The sequence below is a fragment of the Zalophus californianus genome, chromosome 12, assembly GCF_009762305.2.
Source record: "Zalophus californianus isolate mZalCal1 chromosome 12, mZalCal1.pri.v2, whole genome shotgun sequence".
Taxonomy (NCBI): domain Eukaryota; kingdom Metazoa; phylum Chordata; class Mammalia; order Carnivora; family Otariidae; genus Zalophus; species Zalophus californianus.
The window spans coordinates 9,694,350-9,718,645 of record NC_045606.1 but is presented as its reverse complement, the minus strand read 5'-3'; the positions used below and the strand labels follow the sequence as shown (position 1 = coordinate 9,718,645).

Below are 24,296 nucleotides of genomic sequence, written 5' to 3'. Positions count from 1 at the left end.
GAATCTTATCAGTGATCTTATTTTTTTTGGATAAGGGACACCTATTTTAAGGACATGTATCTCATCTATTGGAGTTAGTACCTTAAAGAAAAGACAGCTCTTTAGTGGAATTAACTGATACATTTTATACATGCAGTATAAAAGGCAATACTTTGGGTGCCTGCGTGGCTCAATCGGTTAAGGGTCTGCTTTCAGCTCAGGTCATGATCTCAGGGTCCTGGGATCAAGTCCCACATTGGGCTCCCTGCTCAGTGGAGTCTTCTCCCTCTGCCTCTATCCCCTGCTCATGTGCTCGCTCTCTCTCTCTCTCGCAAAAATAAGTAAATAAAATCTTTAAAAAAAAAAAGGCAATGCTTTTATAAAATCAGTTATCCTAGGAACCATTCCACATTACAAGAAAATTATAGACCAGTAATTCTCATGAACATAAGTGCAAACATTTTTAATAAGATCTTAGCAAATAGACTTATCAGTATATAAAAAGGGTAATACATTATGGTCAGGTGAGGTTTATCCTAGGAATGAAAAAGGTATTACCATATTAATAGATTTTAAGAAAAGTTTAAATGATCATATCAATAGAATGAGAAAAGGCGTTTGATAAAATTTAGACCATTTATATTTTTAAAAAATCTCAGCAAGATATGAATAGAAGGAAATATTCACATCCTGATAAAGGGTAGCTACAAAAAAAAAATACAGCTAACATCATTTTTCATGTTAAAGACCCAGTGTTTTCCCCCTAAGATTAGAAAGTGGGCAAGAATGTCTGCTCTCACTAATCTGTCATAGTGGAACCTTATTGCACTACCCAGTGCAATAAGGCAAGAAAATGAATAAAGCACTGCAGATTGAGAAGGAAGAAGTGAAACCATCTCTATTTATGTCTAACTTATGGTCTATGTAGAAAATCTGACAGAATCTACAAAAAAAGCTGCTAGAAGTGATTAGTTCAAGTTTACAAGACTCAAATCAATATACAAAAATAATTATTTGCAATAAACAATTTAGAAGTGAAAACTAAAAAACAAATACTATTTACAATAGCACTAAAAATCATAAAATACTTAGCTGTAAATTTAACAAAACAAGATTCATACACTGAAAGTGATAGAATGAAAGAAATCAAAGAAGACCTAAATATATGGGGATATATACAATGTTCATGAATTTGAAAATTCACTATTCCAAGATGTTTGTTTTTTCCCAAACTAATCTGTAGATTCGGTGTGATCCCATTCAGAATCCTGGCAGATTTTATCTTTTTGGTAGAAATGGACAAGTTGATTCAAAATTTTTATGTAAAGGCAGGAGAACTAAAATTTTGGAAAAGAAAAAAAAAGTTGGAAGGTTGACAGTAACTGATTTTAAAACTTACTATAAAACTACAACAATTGAGACAATACCACAAAGGTGCAAAGGCATTTCAATGAAAAAAAAATAGTTTTTCTCAATAAATTTTTGTTGGAACAATTGGATATCATATACAAAGAGGGAAAAAAAAACTCTTCATGGCTTTCAGAGGAGATGGCACATGAGCCGGGTGTGAAGTCTGGGTGTATTTACATACAAGCCTGGCACACTTCTGTCTCATTGTAGGCAGTTGATAGAGCCTGTGGAATACAGTTCGAGAGGCTGCCTCTCTACCTAAAAAATTTTTTAAAAGAACCTTGATTCACACCTTACACCATATACAAAAACTAATTCAAATTAGAACATAAAGTAACTAAAACTATAAACCTTAAACTATAAAACTGCTGAAAGAAGGCATAGGGAAAAGTCTTTGTGTCCTTGTGTTAGCCAGAAGAATGATACATTCAAATTTTTTTGATAAGCTGGACTTCATCAAAATTAAGAACTTTAGCTCCTCAAATGACATTCTTAAGAAAATGAAAAGACATGCTACAGACTAGAAGCTGTTTGCAAATTACAAATTTGACAAATGAATTCAATATCAAAAATACATAAAAACCCTAAAAACTTGGGGCGCCTGGGTGGCTCAGTCATTAAGTGTCTGCCTTCGGCTCAGGTCGTGGTCCTAGGGTCCTGGGATCGAGCCCCATGTTGGGCTCCCCGCTCCGCGGGAAGCCTGTTTCTCCCTCTCCTGCTCCCCCTGCTTGTGTTCCCTCTCTCGCTGTGTCTCTCTCTGTCAAATAAATAAATAAAATCTTAAAAAAAAACCAAAACCCTAAAAACTCAATAATAAGAAAACAGACAACCCAATAGAAGATCGCAAAAGACTTGAATAGACACTTCATCAATGTAGATATACAGATGGCACATAAGCACGTGAAACAATCCTCAACATCACTAGTCATTATGGAAATGTAAGTAGAAACCACAGATACCACAACATACCAATATAATGGCTGAAATGAAAAGGAAGAGAGAAATCTGACAGTACCAGATGTTGGTGAGAATGTAGAACTCCGACCTTGGTGGTGGGAATGCAAAATAGTACATATGGTCATTCCAGGGTTCACGTCGGTAAACAGTTTGGCAGTTTCTCATAAAGTTAAATCTATGCTTAACATATAACCCAGCAAACATATGACTTAATGTTGTCTCAAACACATGACTTAACATCTGACCCCAGCGACTCTTATACCCAGGTATTTACCCAAGTTAAATAAGAACTGTGTTTACACAAATACTAGTCAATGACTGACTATAGCAGCTTTATTCATAATAGAATGAATTATGAATTCATTCAAACTGGGAGCATCAGAAATGTTCTTCATTTGCCAAATGGATAAACATACCAGTATATTCATACAGTGGACCACCGCTACTCAGTGATGAAAAGAAAGAAATCACCGATACATGTAACAACATTGATAAAAAATTGATTATGCTAAGTTGAAGCCAGACTCGAAAGACTACATATTGTATGACTTCATTTATATGACTTTCTGGAAAAAGCAAAACTATTGAGACAGTAAGCAAACAGTGGTTGCCTGGAGTGGGGAGTAGGGTTTGACTACAAAGGAGCATAGGTAATTTTGGAGGAGGGTGATAGAACTGTTTTATATCTTGATTTATGGTAGTAATATGACTGTATGTTGGTCAAAACTCATAGAAATGCACACTAAAACGGGTGAATTTTATTAGATGCAAAGAATAATCTAACCAAAAGCATCAGAAAGGGCTTCATAAGATGCCCAGGTCTCGAAAGCTTTGAAGGTGTACAGGTGGGCAGTGGGGAGGAGCTCAAGGGACACAGGATTTGCAAAGGCTTAAAGTTAGCATACGTACAAAGTTTTTCATACTTTCCAGTTGTTTGGAAAGTCAGAAGTCTAAAGGTACACAGTGGGAGAGGTGACCAGAAGAAGTAGACAGAGCCACGTTTGGAAGGCCTCAATGTTTGGTAAAGAAGTCTTTGGTAAAGATTTGCCTACTTACTTACTTATTAAATATTTATTTTGTTTATTTTATAGACAAAAGTGGTTTTAAAATATTTAAATGATAAGTGTTGTATAAAGAAGAAAAGTTTTAAGAGAGAGATGGGAGATACCAGACAGCTATGGTTTTTTTGTTGTTTTTTTTTAACATAGTCAACTAAAATGGTTGTTTTTATTTTAATATTCTGGCCTTCCTGCTTGCTTGTTTTTAAATTGCCTTTTTTAAAATTTCAATTCAATTAATTAACATATAGTGTATTATTAGTTTCAGAGGTGGAGGTCAGTGATTCATCAGCCTTATATAATACCCAGTGCTCATTACATTCCATGCCTTCTTTAATGTCCATCACCCAGTTACCCCACGACTTTCATATTTAATTCATTTGTTGACTTGTTTGCTCTCTCCTTTCTTTAAAATCTCTGTTAAGAGCAGGGTCTGTCCACAATACATCCCTGGAGCCTGACACTTTTTGAAGTAAACCATACATGCAAGGGCCTTGAGGTGCAAATGACTATGACATGCTAAAAGGCAGGAAGAAGGCCAGTATGACAAGAGGGAGAGGGCTGAGAGATGAGCTAAGAGAGATAGGCAGGGCCAGATCACGAAGGCCTTTGTAGACCACAGCAAGTGGTTTGGGTTTAATTCTGAGTATAATAGGTGGCCTCCAGAGAGTTGTAAGCTGAGAGGCAGGTGGGGAGGGGCAGGTTATTATCTGATCATATTTAGTGTAAAGATCATTCTTGCTGCTGTATGAAGAATAGACAGAACAGGACAAAGAGTAAAGCAGGGGAACGAGTTATAAAGGTTACTAGAACAGTCCAAGGGATGAGATTGTGACTTGGATTAGGGGGTAGCAATGAAGAATGGACAGAAGTAGATAGAAGGCTTATGGATGGATCTTGGCGATTTGTTGACGAATTGGGTGTGGAATGTGGGACAGAGAAAAAAGGCAAGGATAACTCCCAAGTTTAAGGACCTGAGCAACTGAGTGGATGGTGGTGGCATTTACTGAGATGGGAGAGTCTGAAGGAAATATACCTCGGGTGAGGGGCTGGGGTAGAGAATGAAAATTTTTTTATGTTTTTGTTCCATGAACACCAAGGGGCAGAGAGGCTTTTTTTTTTCATCTTTAAGTATTTTTTTAATTGAGATATAGTTGACATATAATAATATATTAGTTTCAGGATAATATTAATATATTAGTACAGCATAATGATTCAGTATTTTTTTTTTTTTTAAAGAACATGGACTTTAGTATTTTTTTCTCTTTAGGTGGTGTCTTAGTTTGGGCTGCTATGATAAAGTACCATAGACCAGTTGGCTCATAAAGAACAGAAATTTATTTCTTACCGTACTGGAGGCTAGAAGTCTGAGATCAGCCTCCATGGTCAGGTTCTGGTAAGGGCTGTCTTCCAGGTTGCAGACTGCTGACACCTGGGCAGAGAGAAAGCAAAGTCTCTTGTGACTCGTCTAAGGGCACTAATCCCATTCAGGAGGGCTCCTTCCTCATGGCCTCCTCTAATCCTAATTACCTCCCAAAGGCCCCATCTCCTAATACTATCATACTAGGGGTTAGGGTTTCAATATATGAATTTTGGGAGGACACAGTCAATAACTGTTGGGAAAATGAAGGGCTTTAATCAGGGTAGGGACTTCGTTTTTATCTTAAGCAACTGCTTTGGCAAGCAGGCCTGTGGATCATGTGTGGAAGGGATGAGATTAGAAGGAGTCAGACCAGTTGGTGATTTAGGCAAACAAATCCTGGGCCAACCCTAGAGCAGTGGACACAGGAAGGGGCAGAATCGGTGGGAAGTGGTGACAGATAACCCAGGTGGCAGGAAGGGGTGAATCCGAGATGACATTCCCATTTCTACGCTCAGAGACATCCAAGGAGAACTGGGTTTGAGGGGTGTGTCGAGGTAATTTTTATCCATTTGGATCTATAGTGACTTGATTTTTCACTTCGCACACAGCTGCCAGCAGTACACCCGCATACTGGGTGAGCTTCGCCACTAGGGTGGGAGTGAAGTTGGTTGGAACTCAGAAAGCTGTAGTGGGGAGTCTGAGTAAGGTGACAGCTCACAGTTTGCCCTGGGTCCTGTGTGCCCGCATCTCTCTAAGCAGCTGTGGCCCTGAATGACTCCTGGCTGTATCAGATTGCGTGTCCACTGGAGGAAGGATTCAGGGAGTACAGAGATACGACTTCAGGAGGAAAATCTCTCATCTTTGGAGAGTGGGCAGTCGAAATGGAATGCCAAATGTGAGGAGCCTTCTCTGTGGATGACACAGTCAGAGCTCCTGTAGAAATATGTCTCGGGTGGAGCTGACCTCTCCCTGAGCTCTCATGTCAGGGGCTGTCTTCTTCCCCCCCTTATGTGCTACGGCTTCTTGTGTGTTCTGGGCTGGCTCCTTTCCTTCCTTGTCTGGACTCTGACCGGTCCTGCTGACATGTCTTGGTTTTGCTGTTCTCTGCTAGAGGCATTGACTGTCTTTAAATCCTACCCCGGTCCCTTGTGTTTCAGCCTGAGAGGAAGTTCGGAGTGGTGGTGGTTGGCGTTGGCAGAGCTGGCTCTGTGCGGATCCGGGACTTGCGGAATCCACATGCTTCCTCGGCTTTCCTGAACCTGATTGGCTTCGTGTCCAGGTGGCTGGCATTTGTCTTGTGCCTTGTAATTCATGGCAAGGCCAGTGTGGTGAATTAGGGCTTGGGACATAGAGATTCTCCAGACCCAGGAGAGAGAGAGCCGGCTCTGGGGTCATTCCAGAGAACCGTGCTCAGGGTCAGCCCCACAAGATCTCAAGTTGGGATGGGTCTGGGAGCTGGAGTGCTGGATCTGCAGCTGGGATGTACAGCGAGTCAGCCTCGAGGGGACTGTGAAGACAGAGGCAGGGAAGATGAGAGCAGGTCCTGACGGTTACACAAAAGGGGCACAATGAACACATGGTGGGTCGGCCTGAAAGAAGGCTGTCAGTGTGTGCCAGTTAATCGTTATATCACTTATCATGATAGCCATCCATGCAATGGCCTTGACATAGATACCATTATCAACCCCACTTTACAGATAAAGAAAGGGAGCCACAGAGAGGTAGAGAGGTTATGTAATTTGCCTATGGACACACAGCTAGAAAGTCTAAAAGTCTGGATTTGAACACAGGTCTATTTGATTCCAAAGCCCATCATCTAAGCCACGTGTATCCTTTTCCCTTTGATAACTTTGAGCCTCACTTTTATTTCCTATAACTTCATTTATCTGCTATAACTCAATCAAAACCAAACTTCCCACCGTGTTTCTTCTTCTCTGACCCACACTCACTCAGCACCTTCCTCCACCACTCACCACTTCCTTACATACACCACTCACCAAACTAACACCATATAATGTCATTTATGAGTGGTAATTGTGAACAAGATGTTGTAGGCACTGTGTTGGCTGAGGAGAGAAGGTGGGGAGCAACTTAGGCGCCTCTCTCTGCTTTTTAGTGCTTTAGAGAAATCAAACAAAGCATGAATAACTATTGTGATGGTCCACATAGACTATCTGGGGCACTAGAGAGACCCAGAAGTGGTAGGAGTCTGCCCTTGGTCAATCTTCTCCCCTCAGTAAGATTCTAAGGGACTTGGACATAAATGGGAGATCAAAATTATTATTAACCAGCACTGTAACTCCCATTGCACCCCTACCTGAAGCTGGATTGAACACAGCACTTGGGCTCAAGGCTGAAGTGGGACCTCTCCTTGTCCCTTAAACCCCAGTCTTCTGCTAGCTGGCTGCCATAACTGATGTAGTGGTAACTCCCCTAAACTATTCAAGTCATATGGGAAGATGGCCAGCTCATACCCCCTGCTTTACTGCACCCCTGCCTGTGTCACACCCCTTCTCACATACCCTGTTTCTCATGACCTACCTGCTGAGTCCTACCATCTCCCCAGGAAACCTACTCTGAAACCCTAAATTAGATTGAATTACCCACCTGAACCCCCAAACACAACATTTCTCATGTTCATCTTGTATTGATGTTATATATTTACATGTGTGTCTTGCTTCTTCTCTTAGACTGTGAGTGAAGTCTGGTAGTCATAGTGGTTGGCCAGACGCTTGGAGCTGGCTGTGATCAGAGGGACCACTTCTCATGAGATAAAAGGAGATCAGTTGTTTTTGTTTTAGAGATGTAGTGATTCAAAGACTGCCATATCACAGAGGCCGTTCACAGTAGTGTCGGCACTCAATGCTGGGTCTCTTGACTTAAACCCTGAGGCTGTTTTTTCTCACTCTGTAGTGGAAAATGTCCTGGAAGTGGGAGGGAGAGAGGGAATTAATGTCTTCATTTCCAAAAGCTGGTTATCAGGACATCGTTGGGAGGAGAGGAGAAAGATGCTGCTCATTTATTGGATATGCTGTGTACTTTTGAGGTGCATTTTTGTTATTCTCAAATAGACGGGAGCTTGGGAACATTGAGGAAGTTCAGCAGATTTCTTTGGAAGACGCTCTTTCCAGTCAAGAGGTTGATGTTGCTTATATCTGCAGTGAAAGCTCCAGCCATGAGGACTATATCAGGTGGGTTTCCAATGTAGGTAGTCCTTACCTTGCCCAGTAGTGCAAGAGAATAAAAATGATGGGGCAAGCTGAAATCTCTCAAAGAAATTTTAATAATTGAAGGGAAAAATTACAGTGGAGGCATTACCTTTAAAAAAATGTCGAAATGCTCAAAACTCTTACTATTGGTTATAAATGTATAAGAAAATGAAAACTGTAAAACTGATATTTACTTAGTACACTGTAATTTAAAACAATACGAGGAATAAAGTGTATTCGTTGTAAAAAATGTATTGACAGTAGTTTGAATAGTGCTTGTCTCTTGTCATAATAGGATGTGGAGCCAGCATCTTTTCTGTGCTTTGGCAAATTGTAATCCTTTCTAAGTTTGGCTTAGCTGCCAACATTTTATCCTTTGTGCTTTTAACATTTTAAATATCTCTGAGAGTTCCTTTAATATGAACTGTTTTTGCCATGAGATAAGTGAGGAAGGAAGGTAGTGATGGCATCGAAGAGGGGGATGACATTATAGAGCAAGAGAAGTGACAGGTCCCCCTGCCCCACCTTCAGATGCAAAGCCTAGAGCCCTTCATGCATTTGGTGGGACTGAGCCTGGAAGGAGGAGCCCCACACATGACCTGGCAGCTAACAAGGCAGTTCCAGCCACTTCCCAACACCCAGGCCTCTGCATATGCTGCCCAAAGTGAAATACCCTCATCTTGCATGTTGTGCCTGGAAAACACCTACTCCTATTTCAGATGTTACTGAAATCTTTTCAGACTGCCTCAGGCAGAGCTGGCTGTTCACGGGTTTGGTAGGCTTTATTTATGGCTCTCACGTGATAACAGGCAGTTTACAGGTTAATGTCTTTGTTTCTCCTCCAAAGTAGCTGGCAAATAGTACCTAGTTGAATACATGAGTAGGTGAATGGATGAATGTTCAAATTAACACAGAACTCGAACGCCTCTTCTAGCATAGGAGAAAGTAACAGGACGTGCAGTTCATCCTCATCCTCTGGCCCTGATTCGCATCTGCATTCCTTCATGACTCAGAGATGTACATGCATTTATAACAGTCTGTTCTCTGTCATGCAGGGCATTTTAGTGAAGCTTACTTGAAGTATATTTCTCTCTCTCTTTTTTCCAAAGGCAGTTCCTTAATGCTGGCAAACATGTCCTTGTGGAATATCCCATGACACTGTCTTGGGCAGCAGCTCAGGACCTGTGGAAGCTGGCTGAGGAGAAAGGTGATGTATATTCTGTCGAACACAGAACCTCTTTTAGAGTTTCTGCCTGTATGATGTCTCTGGTACCATCTTTACGCCTTTAAAACTTAACCCTATGTCAGATATGTCCTATGGGCTCCCAACCCCCCCAACACTCCCCCGTACTGTAGGTGCACATAACGGGTGTGTGTGGAAGGCCAACAGGGTGGAGGGATGAGTGGGAATTTGCAAACTTTTGCTAGAGACTTATCTTTTCTTTTACTCTAATGAAAAATTTGAATTAGCTGTGACTTACGCTAGTGTCATGATATTATTCCGCTGTTATTCATATGATATTACATTGCTAATGGAAAAATGTCCAAATCAGAGTCATTGATTGTCTTATCTATGCACACTTTGTAGTTTGTGTTGTTTCTCAAGAGGAGTATCGTTTATCAAATATTTACTATATGCCAGCGACTTGGGAACTCTGCTAAGCACTTTGTATGTTATTTTATTTAATTCTCCTAGAAACCCTGGGAAGTAGGTATTTTCTCGAGCTTATGTAGAGGAATGTTACATAATTCCTTATGTAAACAAATCCATGCTTCAGAGAAGTTAAGTAATTGGTGCCAGATCACAAAGCTAGTAACAGGATTATGAATTGGGAGAAGGAGATTTGAATTCAGTCCTTTCTGGCTCTGAATTCTACATTGTTCCTTTAAGCTATACTGCCCTCCAGAGATTTTTGTTTTTACAGTACCTCCACAAGTTCCTTTATGGGGGCAGTGAGAATTAACTAGAATGTTTAGGGATTACAGGATCTGACAAACTCTTTGTTTCAACATTTGCTATTGAAAATCTTTAATATATAAGCAAAGTATGGTGAACACTTACATGAAAATTACCGAAGAAAGCACCTTGCACTTATCACCAGTGTAGACTGATCAGACTTTATTGGAACTCTTGTAGCACTCTGTAGCACTGGGATGTACTGCTGAAGAACAGAACCCATCTCTCCCCTCTGTAAGCTGCAGCGCTAAACACTGCCTAGAACTGAGTAGGCCTTCAGGAGGTGTTGGTTGAATGAGCAGATAGATGATTATTGATGTGAGTGAGAGGAGCTTTGAGGCCATCACCTTTGTATATTATTTTCTCATGGCACAGATGTCCATGGACACAAAGAACAAGATACTAAAGAATACCCCATAGATTTCTTGCTAATTGCAAAGAAAAAAGTGTACTTTTACAATGAAGAACTCTGTTGTTAACCATCCTAACCAAAAGATTGCTAATAAGGGTCAATCTGATGTCACAAACCATTTGATGTGATATACATAGCATCAACCATATAATTGAGATTTACAGGTAATACAGGGATAAAGGAACATATTAAATAACACTATAAAAAAAATCAAGCAAACTAGAATGTGGAACACTCTACAAAATAGCAGCCTGTTTCTTCAGAAAGATAAAGTCCTGCACATAGTGACTTCCTTCCAGAGTAAATACAGAAAGAAGGGGAAAAGAGTACACTTTACACTGGAGAAACCAAACACTACCTCAGCTAGTTGATCAAAATTAACATCAACAGTGGTAAGTCATGATAATAAGATGTACCTTCAATATAATCTGATGAGAATGGCCCATTACCTCTTTAGTTTTTCTCTTCCAAAACATAGCCTTGGTGCAGTCATGAAAATAGCAGCAGAAAAATCCCAGTTGAGGGGTGTTCTACAAAATGCCTGACCAATACTCTTCAGAACTATCAAGGTCATTAAAAAACAAAAGAGGTTTAAGAAACTTTCCAACCTAAGAGGAGGCTAAGGAGACATGATGACTAAATGTAATATGGTATCCTGAAACAGAAAAAGCGCCTTAGGTATAAACTAATGAAATCTGAATAAAATATGGACTTTAGTTAATTTTTTTAAAAATGAGAAAAAAATAATAAGGATCAGTGTTATATTAGAGCCTTGGTATTAGCTCCATGAGCAAGCAGAATCTGGGTGGATATGTAGAGATCATAAATGGCTTTAAAAAAGAGAGAGATCATTTTGGATGGCAAAAGTTATGGATAATTTAGGACTAATGTCAGCTAGATTGTGGAATAGGAAGCCCTTGGACCTCATTCCTCCATGGAGACACTGACTTAAGAGCAATATGTAGACCATGTTGCCTTTGTGAGGACTCCAGAAACCATGTAAGTGTTTGCAGTACGCCAGGCATACACAAAGCCAAGAAGAACTGCATTGAAGCAGCTAAGAAAGTTCAATGCATTAGCTCATCATAGCCCTTTCCCCTCCCTGGCACAGCATGGTATGATCAGGACAAAACTCCCAACTCTTAGCTTCTCCCTTGGATGAAAAGACAAGAGTGGAACATGTGTCCAATGTTCTGGTTTTTCAAGGGCTGCTTGAGGGACTGATTTCTACCTCTCCTGACTTAGAGTGCTGAAAGAAATAGTAGTGTGCTTTAGATGCAAGGTTGGGGCGCTAAGAGCAAGGCAAGCACTGTGGCTTTTTACAGCATCAGAGAGAGTGCAGTATTGCATAAAGACACCAAGGTGAGCAAGAGATTACAGGTTTTTGAGAACAGAGGCAAGCCTCTTTCAGTTGGAAATTACACATATAATCCCAGAGAAGACACATCCCCAGAAAAGATTTGAGAGACCCCTTGAATTGCTAGCCTGGCTGATTGGTAAAGGTCTTTTCCTTGCACAAAGTCAGTCTGTAAAGACTGGAAGAAGTGGCTGTTTTTCCAAATAGATCTCAAGAAATGATCACAGGGCATAAAATGGAACAGGGAAACATCGGCCTCTCAAAGGAACAAAATTAATCTCCAGAAACTGATCCTAAAGAAATAGAGGTCTATGGATTACTGGACAAAGAATTCAAAATAACTCTAAAAAAATGCTCAGTCAGCTAAAAGAGAACACAGACTAGTAAATGAAATAAGGAAAACAGTGCACGAACAAAATGAAAATATATCAACAAAGAGATGTAAACTATAAAAAGGAATAAAAAAATTCTAGAGATGAAGAATAAAATGATTGGATTGAAAAATATGCATGGGTTCAACAGTAAATTTGATCAAGTGGAAGAAAGAATTGGTAAACTTGAAGATGGGTAATTTGAAATTTGAGTCAAAGGAACAAAAAGAAAAAAGAATGAACAAAAGTGAAGTAAGCTTAGGGACTTATGGTACACCACAAAATAGATCAATATATGTATTATGCAAGTCCCAGAAGGAGAAGTTCAAGAAAGGGTTAGTGAGCTTATTTGAAAAAAATAATTGCTGAAAACTTCCCAAATTTGAAGAAGGAAATGGAATACAAATTCAAGACAATGAACTCCAACTAGGATAATTCCAGAAATCCACACCAAGACACATTATAATCACACTGTCAAGATCACAGATAAAGGTAAAATCTTGAAAAAGGCAAGAAAAAAGTGACTTGTCATATATAAAGGAGATCTTAGAAGATTATTAGCAGAATTCTCAGCAGAAACCTTATAAGCCACAGGGAGTGGGATGATGTATTCAGTTTGTTGAAAGGAAAACAACTGCCAACCAGTACTATATTCACCAAAACTGTCCTTTAGAAATGAAGGTGAAATTAAAACTTTCTCAGACAAACATTAGCTGAAGGAGTTAATCACCATTAGACCTACTCTATAAGAAATGCTAAAGGGAATCTTTAAACTGAAGCAAAAGTATGTTAAACAGCAACACGAAAGCATACAAAAATAAAAAGCTCTCTGGTAAAGGTAAATATAAAGACAGATATAGAATCCTGTACTATTTTGTTGGTCCATAAATCATTTTTAATTCTGGTATAAAATTGAAAAAACAGCATAAAAATAACTATAAATCTCTGTAAATGGATAGACACTGTAAATAGAAATATAGAAATAGATTATTGTAGCTAGATGTTTTATATAATCCCCATAGTGACCACATAAAAATATCTGGAGAAGATACACAAAAGGAAATGAGAAAGGAATCAAAACACATCACCACAAAAAAAATCAACAAAACTCAGAAGAAGACAGTAAGAGAGGAAAAGAAGGACAAAATACTGTAGAACAACAGCTAACAAAATGGCAGTAGTAAGTTTTTTCCTGTCAGTGATTACTTCAAATGTAAATGGTTAAACTCCCTAATCAGAAGACTTAGATTGGCTCAGTGGATTAAAACAAAACAAAAACAAAAACAAGGTCCAACTATATACTATCAACGAGAGACCTCAGATCCAAAGAAACACATGGACTAAAAGTGAAAAGATGGAAAAAGATATTCCAAGTAAATGGTAATGAAAAGAGCAAAAAGTCATGCTTGTATGAAACAAAATAGGCTTTAAGTCGAAAGTGTCATAGGAGATGAAGAAAGACATTATATAATGATAAAAAGGTCAGTTCACCTAACATTAGAGCTCCCAAATATATGAAGCAAACATTGTTGAAGGTGCACAATAATAGTAGGAGACTTCAGTACTTCACTTTGAGTAATGGGTAGGAAAACCAGATAAAGATCAATATATGAAACCGAGGACTTGAACAGCACTGTAGACCAATTGAACGGACATATACAAAACACATCCAATAATAGCAGAACACACATTCTTTTTTTTTTTAAGATTTATTAATTAGAGAGAGTGTGTGCACACACCAGCAGGGGGAGGGGCAGAGGGAGAAGGAGAGAATCTCAAGCAGACTCTCTGCTGAGCATGGGGCCCAAAAGTGGGACTTGATCCCACAACCCTGAGATCATGATACGAGCTGAAATCAAGAGTTGGACTGAGCCACGCAGGCACCCCTGAACACACATTCTTCTCAAGCACACATAGATCATTCTCCAGAATAGACCATATGTAGGCCACAATAAGTCTTAACAAATTTAAAAAGATTGGAATCATGCTAAGTATCTTTTCAGAACATAGTGGAATGAAACAACAGCAGAAGAAAAACTGGAAAACCCACAAATACATGAAAAGTAAACAGCATACTCTTAATCAGCCAATGGTTGAAGGAAAAAAAATCACAAGGGTAATTAGAAATATTTTGAGAGAGTGAAAGTGAAAATACGACATAGCAAAATTTATGGGATATAGTAAAAGCACTGCTCTGAAGGACATTTATGGCGGTAAACACATTAAACAACAAGGAAGCTTTCAGGCCAACAACCTAACTTTACACCTGAAGGAACCAGAAGAAGACTGAACTAAATCAAAAGTTAGCAGAAAAAAGGAAAATAATAAAGATTGAATAGAAATAAATGAAATAAATAACAGAAGAACAATAGAAAAAATCAAGGGAACTAAAACTAACGGGATTTTTAAAAGATTAACAAAATTGACAAACCCTTAGCTAGATTAACTAGGAAGAAAAGAGATTTAAATAAAATCAGAAGTGAAAGGAGACATGCCACAGAAATAAATGTATTACAGGAGACTACTATGAACAAATATACTTCAACAATTGGATATTATAGACTAAATGGATAAATTCCTAAAAACATACAGAATACCAACTGAATCATGAATAAAATTCTGTACATACCTGTAACTAGTAAGGAGACTGAAACAGTAACCTCCTAACTAGAAAAACCCAGGACCAGATGACTTCACTGGAGAATACTATCAAGCATTTATAGAAGTAACACCAATTCTCCTCAGAAGTTCCTAAAAAAGAGGAAAGAACACTTCCAGGCTTATTTTATGAGGCCAACATTGCTCTGATATCAAAGCCAGACAAAGTTACTGCAAGAAAACTACAGACCAATCTTTCTGATGACTACAGATGCAGAAATTCTCAGTAAAATGCTCGCAAACCAGGTTCACCTGCATATTAAAAGGATTATTCAGCATGACCAAGTGGGATTTATTCCTGGGTTGTAAGAATTGGGTCAACACATGAAAATAATGAATGTAGGGATGGCTGGGTGGCTCAGTCGGTTAAGCATCTGCCTTCGGCTCAGGTCATGATCCCAGGGTCCTGGGATTGAGTCCCACATCGGGCTCCTTGCTCATTGGGGAGCCTGCTTCTCCCTCTGCATGCTCTGCCTGCTGCTCTCCCTGTTTGTGCTCTCTCTCTCTCTCTGACAAATTAATAAATAAAATCTTAAAAAAAAGAGAGAAATATCTTTTTTAAAAAAGAAAATAATGAATGTAATACACCGCATTAACAGAATGAAGGACAAAACTCATGTGATCATCTCAATTGATGCAGAAAAGGCATTTGACAAAATTTAACACCCTGTAATGATAAAAACACTCAACAAACTAGGAATAAAAGGAAACTACCTCATCATAATAGAGACCATATATGACAAATGGCAAAACATTGCTGAAAGATATTAAGGTGACTGCTCTTTCAATACAGACATCAGTGAAAAAGCCAGCAGAAATATGAAAAAAGAGAAACATGACACCACCAAGGAATACAATAGTTTTCCAGTAACTGACCCAAAAGAAGTAGAAATCTGCAAGTTACCTGAAAAAGAATTCAAAATAATCATTTGGAAGAAGCTCAGCACGAGTCAAGAGAACATAGTAAATGAACTCATGAAAACAATACATGAACAAAATGAGAAGTTCAACAAAGGTAGAAATCACAAGAAAGAAACAAATTCTGGAGCTTAAGAATATGTTGGATGAAATGAAAAATTCAGTAGAGAGCTTCAACAGCAAGCTCAATCAGGCAGAAGAAAGAATCTGTGAACTTGAAGACAGATCTCTTGATATTATCCAATCACAGGGGGAGAAAAAAATTAGACTGAGAAAGAGTGAAGAAAGTGAATGTGAATTAGAGGACAGCATCGGTTGAAACAATGTTCATATTATGGGAGTCTGAGAAGGAGAAGGGAGAGAAAACTCATTTAAAGAAATAATGGCTAAAAATTCCTAAATCTGGAAGAGATATGGTCATCCGGGAGAAATGAAGCTCAACCGTCCCCAAAATGACTTAAACCAAAATGATCTTTACTGAGACACATTGCAGTCAAGCTCTCAAAGAAAAACAAACAAACAAAAAAAAAAAACAAAGAATTTCAAAAGCAGCAAGAGAAAAAAGACTCACCACATACAAGGCAATCCTGATAACGCAGCAGATTTCCTAGCAGAAACCCAGCAGGACTTCCAGGTGCTCAAAGAAAAACACAGTCAACCAAGAATACTTCAGAACTGTCAACCACGGACATTAGAAATGAAGGGAAGAGAAAGACTTTCCCAGGCAAATAAAAGGTGGGGTAACTTATCATCATAGACCTTACAAGAAATGCTAAGGGGGAGTTCTTCAAGCTGAGATGAAAGGATGCTAATTAGTAGCATGAAAATATATGAAAATATAAAATTCACTGGCAAAAGTAAATATATAGTTAAATTCAAAGTACTCTGAATACTGCAATAGTGAACTCTAGCACTTTGAACTTTAGCATATAGGTTAAAAGACAAAAGTGTTATCTATCAGTGGTTACTTTTAATGTAAATGACTTAAATTCTCCACTAAAAGACATAGGGTGGCTCAATGAATTAAAAAAAAAAAAATCCAATTATATGCTGCCTACAGGAACACTCACAGGCCCAAACTGGAGGGATGGAAAAATAAACCATGCAAATGGAAACTAAAAGAAGCTGGAGTAGCTATATTTCTATCAGACAAAATAGAACTTAAGTGAAAAGATGTAGCAAGAGATAAAGAAGGTTATAATATAATGATAAAGGGATCAATTCATTAAGAGGTTGTAACAATTGTAAGTTTATGCTCCCAATATTGGAGGACCTATATATATTAGACAATTTATAGATCTGAAGACAAAAATAGATAGCAATGCAATAATAGTAGGGGACTTCAATACTCTGCTTTCAACGATGGATAAATCATCTAGATAGAAATATAATATGGAAATAATGGATTTGAACCACACTTCAGACCAAATGGACCCAGTAGACATATAAAGAACATTCCAAACAACAGCAACAGGAAATACATTCTTTTCAAGAAGAATGGAACGTGGAATATAGATCATTTATTAGGTCACAAACAAGTCTTAACAAATCTCATAAGATTGAAATCTTATCAAGTATTACCTTTTCTGACCACATAATATTATATAAAAGTAAATAATAGGAGGAAAGCTGGAAAATTCACAAATACGTAAACAACACACTTCTGAAAAAACAGCCAATCAAAGAAGAAATCAAAAGGGCAATTTAAAAAATGTTTGAGATATATGACAATGGAAACATACCAAAAATTATCGCATCCAGCAAAAATATTTCTAAGAGGGAAGTTTAAGGTGATGAACACCTACATTAAGAAAAAAAAAAAGATCTCAAACAACCTACCTTTACATTTCAAGGAAATGGAAAAGGAAAAACAAACTTAGCAGAAGAAAATAATAAAGAAAATAATAAAGAAAATAATAAAAATACAGCAGAAATAAATGAAAAAGAAACTAGAAAGATGATGGAGAAGATCAGTGAAACTGAGGTTTTTTTTTTTAAAGAAAAATAAAATTGACAAACCTTTAGCTAGAAAGGTTACCAAAAAAAAAAAAGATGACTGGAATTAATAAAATCATAAATGAGAGAGGAGACAGTATAACTGATACCACAGAAATACAAAGAATCATAAGAGACTACTAGGATCAATTACATGCCAACAAATTAGATAACTTAGAAGAAATGGATAGATTCATAGAAACACATAACTTATCAAGATTTAATCATGAAGTAATAGAAAAACTGAACAGACCAATAATGAGGAAGGAGATTAGATAAATAATAATAATTAAAGAAAATCCCAACATATTAATGTCCAGGGTGAGATGGTTTCACATTCTACCAAGCATTTAAAGAATTTTTACTAATTCTTAAATTCTTCCAGAAAATTAAAGAGGAAGGAACACTTCCTAACTCATTTTACTAGGTCAGCATTACCAAAATTCCATCATCCCAAACAAGTACGTTAAGAGAAAAGAAAATTGCAGGCTAATATCCATGACAAACATAGATGCAGAAATCTTCACCAGAATACCAGTACCAAATTCAAGAACATATTAAGAGGATCATATACCATGATTTATTGGTATTCATCCCTGGGATGCAAGGATCATTCAACATATGTAAATCATTAAATGTGGTACATCACATTAACATAAAGAAGGTTAAATATATCGTCATCTCAATAGATGCAGAAAAAGTATTTGACAAAATTCAACATTCTTTTATGATAAAAATTCTGAACAAATTTAGGTTTAGAAGGAATGTTTCTCAATATAATGAAGGTGATATTGAGAAGCTAATTGATGTCCTACTCAATGGTAAAACACTGAAAGCTTTTCCTCTAAGATCATGAACAAGACAAGGATACCCACTCTTACCACTGTGTTCTGTTTAACATAGTACTAGAAGTTGTAGACAGAGCAGTTAGGCAAGAAATAGAAATAGAAGGCATCCAAATCAGAAATGAAGAAGTGAAATTATCTCTGTTTGCAGATGACATGTTCTTATATACAGAATACCTTAAGGACTCCACCAAAAAACTGTTTAGAACTAGTAAATTGAGTAAAGTTGCAGGATACAAAATTAGCATGCAGAAATCAGTTGTGTTTTTATACACTAAACAAATTACTGAAAGAAATTAAGAAAGGAATCCCATTTATAGTACCATTAAAAACAAAATACTTAGAAATAAATTTAACCAAGGAGGTGAAATGTACACTGAAAACTATAAGACACTGATGAAAGAGAGTGAAGAAGATCCAGCATGCACCCCAGTGTTTATAGCAGCATCAACTACAATAGCCAAACTATGGAAACAGCCCAAAGGTCCTTCACCTGATGAATGGATAAGGAAAATGTGTATATATACAACTCAGCCATCAAAAAGAATGAAATCTTGCGATTTGCAACAATGTGGGTGGAGCTGAAGAGTCTTATGCTAAGTGAAATAAGTCAGAGAAAAGTACCATATGATTTCACTCATATGTGGAATTTAAGAAACAAAACAGTCATAAGGGGGAAAGAAGAGAAAGGCAAACCAAGAACAGACTCTTAACTATAGAGAACAAACTGATGGTAACTAGAGGGGCGGTGGGTGGATGGGTGGGGCGGTGGGTGGATGGGTGAAATAGGTGACAGGGATTAAGGAGGGCAATTGTGTTGAGCCCCAGGTGTTGTATGTGAGTACTGAATCACTAAATTGTATACCTGAAACTTAATATAACACTGTATGTTAACTAACTGGAATTTAAATAACTTTTTTAAAAAAGAAAGAAATTGAAGAAGACCCAAATAAATGGAAAGATACCTCATGTTCTTGTATTGGAAAGATGGATACTGTTAAAAAGTCCATACTTTCCAAAACAATCTACAGATTCTGTGCAATCCCTAGCAAAATTCCAGTGGCATTTTTTACAGAAATAGAAAAACTATTCTGAAATTTGTGTGGAACCACAAGAGACCCCAAATACCAAAAGCAGTCTTGAGAATGAAGAATAAATCTGGAGGGGCATCTGGGTGGCTCAGTCAGTTAAACACCCAACTCTTGATTTCAGCTCAAGTCATGATCTCAGGGTCATGAGACTTAGCCCTGTGTCAGGCTCCGGGCTGAGCGTGGAGCCTGCTTAAGATTCTCTCTCTCCCCCTCTCCCCCTCCCCCCGCTGGCTTAATTTCTCTCTTAAAAAAAAAAAATCACACTTCGTTATTACAACCTCTGATACAAAGCTATAGGAATCAAGGGGCACCTGGGTGGCTCAGTCAGTTAAACATCTGCCTTCAGCTCAGGTCATGATCTCAAGGTCCTGGGATCAAGCCCTGCATTGGGCTCCCTGCTCATCGGGGAGCCTGCTTCTCCCTCTGCCCCTTCCCCCACTTGTGCATGTGCACGTGCTCGCTCGCTCTCTCAAATAATCTTTAAAAAAGAAAAAAAAAACTATAGGAATCAAAACAGTATGGTACTGGCATAAAATCGACACATAGACCAGTGGAACAGAATAGAGAGCTCAGATATAAACCCATGCATATGTGGTCAACTCATTTTTGACAAGGACTCTAAAAACGTACAATGGAAAAAGGGTAGTCTCTTTAATCAGTGCTTTTAGGAAAACTGGATATGTACATGCAAAGGAATGAAACTGGACTCCTATCTTACACGAGTCACAAAAAAGTATCTTGACATGTATCAAAGACAAATAAAATCATAAAAAAAGAGAACCTGAAACTGTAAAACTCCTAAAAGGAAACAAGAAAATCCTTGACTTTGGTCTTAGCACTGTTGTCTTGGAAAAGACACCAACTGCACAGGCAACAAAAGCTAAAATAAACATACAGATCTACATCAAACTAAAGAGCTTCTGCACAGTAAAGAAAACAATCAGTAAATTGAAATGGCAACCTATAGAATGGGGAAAATATTTGCAAACTGTGTGTATGTATGTATGTAGAAAATGTAACTGATATATTACATATATAACATATAAATAATATATATTATAGATATAAAATATAACCATATACAATATGTAATTATATGTATTATGCATCAATATAGCATATCTATCATATATATTACATGTATTATGTGGATGTATATCTGTACATACTATATATGTTATTACATATATATCAATCACATTTTCTTTACCCACTCACCCACTGAAGAACATTCAGGTTGTTTCCATGTATTGGCTATTGTGAATAATGCTGCAATGAGTTTTATAATATATATATTATTCGGCCATAAAAAAGAAGGAAATCCTGCAATTTGCAACAGCACGATGAACCTAGAACCACAGTATGCTAAGTGAAACAACCCAGACAGAGAAAAAATACTGTATGGTTTCACTTATATTCAGAATCTTTTAAAAAAGGGGGAAAAAGCCAATTTCATAGAAACAGAGATTAGAATGATAGTTGCCTTGGCTGGGGGAGGGAGAAATAGGGCAATATAGGTCAAAGGGTACACATTTTCAGTTATAAAAAGATGAAGTTTGGGGCACCTGGGTGGCTCAGTCGGTTAAGCATCTGCTTTTGGCTCAGGTCATGATCTCGGGGTCCTGGGATCGAGTCCCACATCAGACTCCTTGCTCAGCAGAGAGTCTGTTTCTACTTCTCCCTCTACCCCTCCCCCCACTTGTGCTCCTGCTCTCTCTCTTTCTTGCTCACTCTCAAAATCTTTAAAAAAAAAAAGATTAAGTTCTGAACATATAATGTACAGCATGTAACTATAATTAATATGCTTGCAAATTGCTGAAAGTAGACCTTAAACATTCTCATCACAAACACACAGAGTTAACTGTGCAAGGTGATGGATGTGTTAAATATCTTTCTCTTGGTAATCATCCCACAATGTATATGCTTATCAAACCAACACTTTAAACATATATAATTATATGTGACTGTTACTCCTCAATTTAAAAAATGAAAAAAATTGAGGAAATTAACATTGGTACATACTATCATCTAAGCCTCAGATTAGAGATTCAGACCCCATTCAAATTGTCCTACTTTTCCTAACAACATTTTTTATACCAAACTGATTTAGTTTAAAACCACATAATGTCTTCACTTGACACATCACATTGTCTCTGCTCTGGACAGTTCTTTATTCTCCTTGGTAGTTAGGAAGGTTACAGGCCAGTTATTTTGTAGAATGTTCTAACTTTGGGTTTGTCTGGTGTGTCTTCATGATTAGATTCAGGGTATGCATCTTTCATAGAAATATTATAGAACTAATGCTGTGTTCTTTTTTTTTTTTTATGTTAGTCACCATACAGTACTTCATTAGTTTTGATGTAGTGTTCCATGATTCATTGTTTTCGTATAACACCCAGTGCTCATTGCAATACGTGCCCTCCTTAATACCCATCACCGGGCTCACCCATCCCCCCCACCCCTCTCCCCTCTAGAACCCTCGGTTTGTTTCCCGGAGTCCATAGTCTCTAATGATTCATCTTCCCCTCTGATTTCCAACCCCCTTCATTTTCCCTTCCTTCTCCTAATGTCCTCCATGCTGTTCCTTATGTTCCACAAATAAGTGAAACCATATGATAATTGTCTTTCTCTGCTTGATTTATTTGACTTAGCATAATCCCCTCTAGTTCCATCCATGTCGATGCAAATCCTTTCTGATGGCTGAGTAGTATTCCATTGTATATATGGACCACATCTTTATCCATTCATCTGTTGAAGGGCATCTCGGCTCCTTCCACAGTTTGGCTATTGTGGACATTGCTGCTGTGAACATTGAGGAGCAGGTGCCCCTTCTTTTCACTACATCTGTATCTTTGGGGTGAATACCCAGTAATGCGATTGCTGGGTCATAGGGTAGCTCTATTTTCAACTTTTTCAGGCACCTCCACACTGTTTTCCAGAGTGTGTACCAGCTTGCATTCCCACCAACAGTGTAAGAGGGTCCCCCTTTCTCCACATCTTCTCCAACATTTGTTTTCTGCCTTGTCAATTTTTGCCTTTCTAACTGGTGTAAGGTGGTATCTCAATGTGGTTTTGATTTGAATTTCTCTAATGGCTGATGATTTTGAACATTTTTTCATGTGTCTGTTAGCCATTTGTATGTCTTCTTTGGAGAAGTGCCTGTTCATGTCTTCTGCCCATTTTTTTGACTTGATTATTTGTTTTTTGGGTGTTGAGTTTGAGAAGTTCTTTATGATCTTGGATACCAGCTCTTTGTCTGTAGTGTCATTTGCAAATATCTTCTCCCATTCTGTGGGTTGCCTCTTTGTTTTGTTGACTGTTTCTGTTGCTGTGCAGAAGCTTTTTACCTTGATGAAATCCCAAAAGTTCATTTTTACTTTTGTTTCCCTTGCCTTTGGAGATGTGTCTTGAAAGAAGTTGCTGTGGCTGATGTCAAAGAGGTTACTGCCTATTTTGATGGATTCCTGTCTCACATTGAGGTCTTTCATCCATTTAGGGTTTATCTTTGTGTATGGTGTAAGAGAATGGTCGAGTTTCATTCTTCTGTATGTAGCTGTCTAATTTTCCCAGCACCATTTATTGAAGAGACTTTCTTTTTTCCATTGGATATTTTTTCCTCCTTTGTCGAAGATTAGTTGACCATAGAGTTGAGGGTCCATATCTGGGCTCTCTATTCTGTTCCATTGATCTATGTGTCTGTTTTTGTTCCAATACCATGCTGTCTTGGTGGTCACAGCTTTGTAATATAGCTTGAAATCAGGCAACGTGATACCCACAGCTTTGGTTTTCTTTCTTTTTTTTTTTTTAAAGATTTTATTTATTTATTTGAGAGAGAGAGAATGAGAGACAGAGAGCATGAGAGGGAAGAGGGTCAGAGGGTGAAGCCGACTCCCCGCTGAGCAGGGAGCCCGATGTGGGACTCGATCCCAGGACTCCAGGATCATGACCTGAGCCGAAGGCAGTCGCTTAACCAACTGAGCCACCCAGGCACCCTGGTTTTCTTTTTCAACATTTCCTTGGCGATACAAGGTCTTTTCTGGTTCCATGCAAATTTTAGGATTGTTTTTTCCAGCTCTTTGAAAAATGCCATTGGTATTTTGATCGGGATGGCGTTGAAAGTATAGATTGCTCTGGACAGCATAGACATTTTAACAATATTTATTCTTCTAATCTATGAGCATGGAATGTTTTTGCATCTTTTTGTGTCTTCTTCAATTTCTTTCATAAGTGTTCTGTAGTTTCTGGAGTATAGATTCTTTACGTCTTTGCTTAGGTTTATTCCGAGGTATCTAATGGGTTTTGGTGCTATTGTAAATGGAATCAATTCCCTAATTTCTCTTTCTACAGTTACATTGTTAGTGTATAGAAAAGCAACTGATTTCTGTGCATTGATTTTGTATCCTGCCACATTACAGAATTGCTGTATGAGTTCTAGTAATTTGGGGGTGGAGTCTTTTGGGTTTTCCACATAAAGTATCATGTCATCTGTGAAGGGAGAGTTTGACTTCTTCTTTGCCAATTTGAATACCTTTTATTTCTTTCTGTGTCCTGATTGCTGATGCTAGGACTTCTATTACTATGTTGAACAATAATGGCAAGAGTGGGCATCCCTGTCATGTTCCTGATCTTAAGGGAAAGGCTCTCAGCTTTTTCCCCATTGAGAATGATATTCGCTGTGGGTTTTTCATAGATGGTTTTTATGAAATTGAGGAATGT

General features: G+C 38.0%; 1 protein-coding gene across 2 annotated transcripts in view; it reads left to right on the top strand.

Moving 5' to 3' along the window:
• BLVRA (biliverdin reductase A) overlaps positions 1 to 24,296 on the top strand; it is a 57,962-nt gene that overhangs the window by 17,242 nt on the left and 16,424 nt on the right. Inside the window, exons 3-5 of one of the 2 annotated variants that reach the window (XM_027574625.1) lie at positions 5,925 to 6,046; positions 7,839 to 7,958; positions 9,086 to 9,183. In XM_027574625.1, the coding sequence (XP_027430426.1) occupies positions 5,925 to 6,046; positions 7,839 to 7,958; positions 9,086 to 9,183 (340 nt within the window). The remainder of the gene's footprint in view (positions 1 to 5,924; positions 6,047 to 7,838; positions 7,959 to 9,085; positions 9,184 to 24,296) is intronic. The other variant, XM_027574626.1, reaches the window with a different exon arrangement.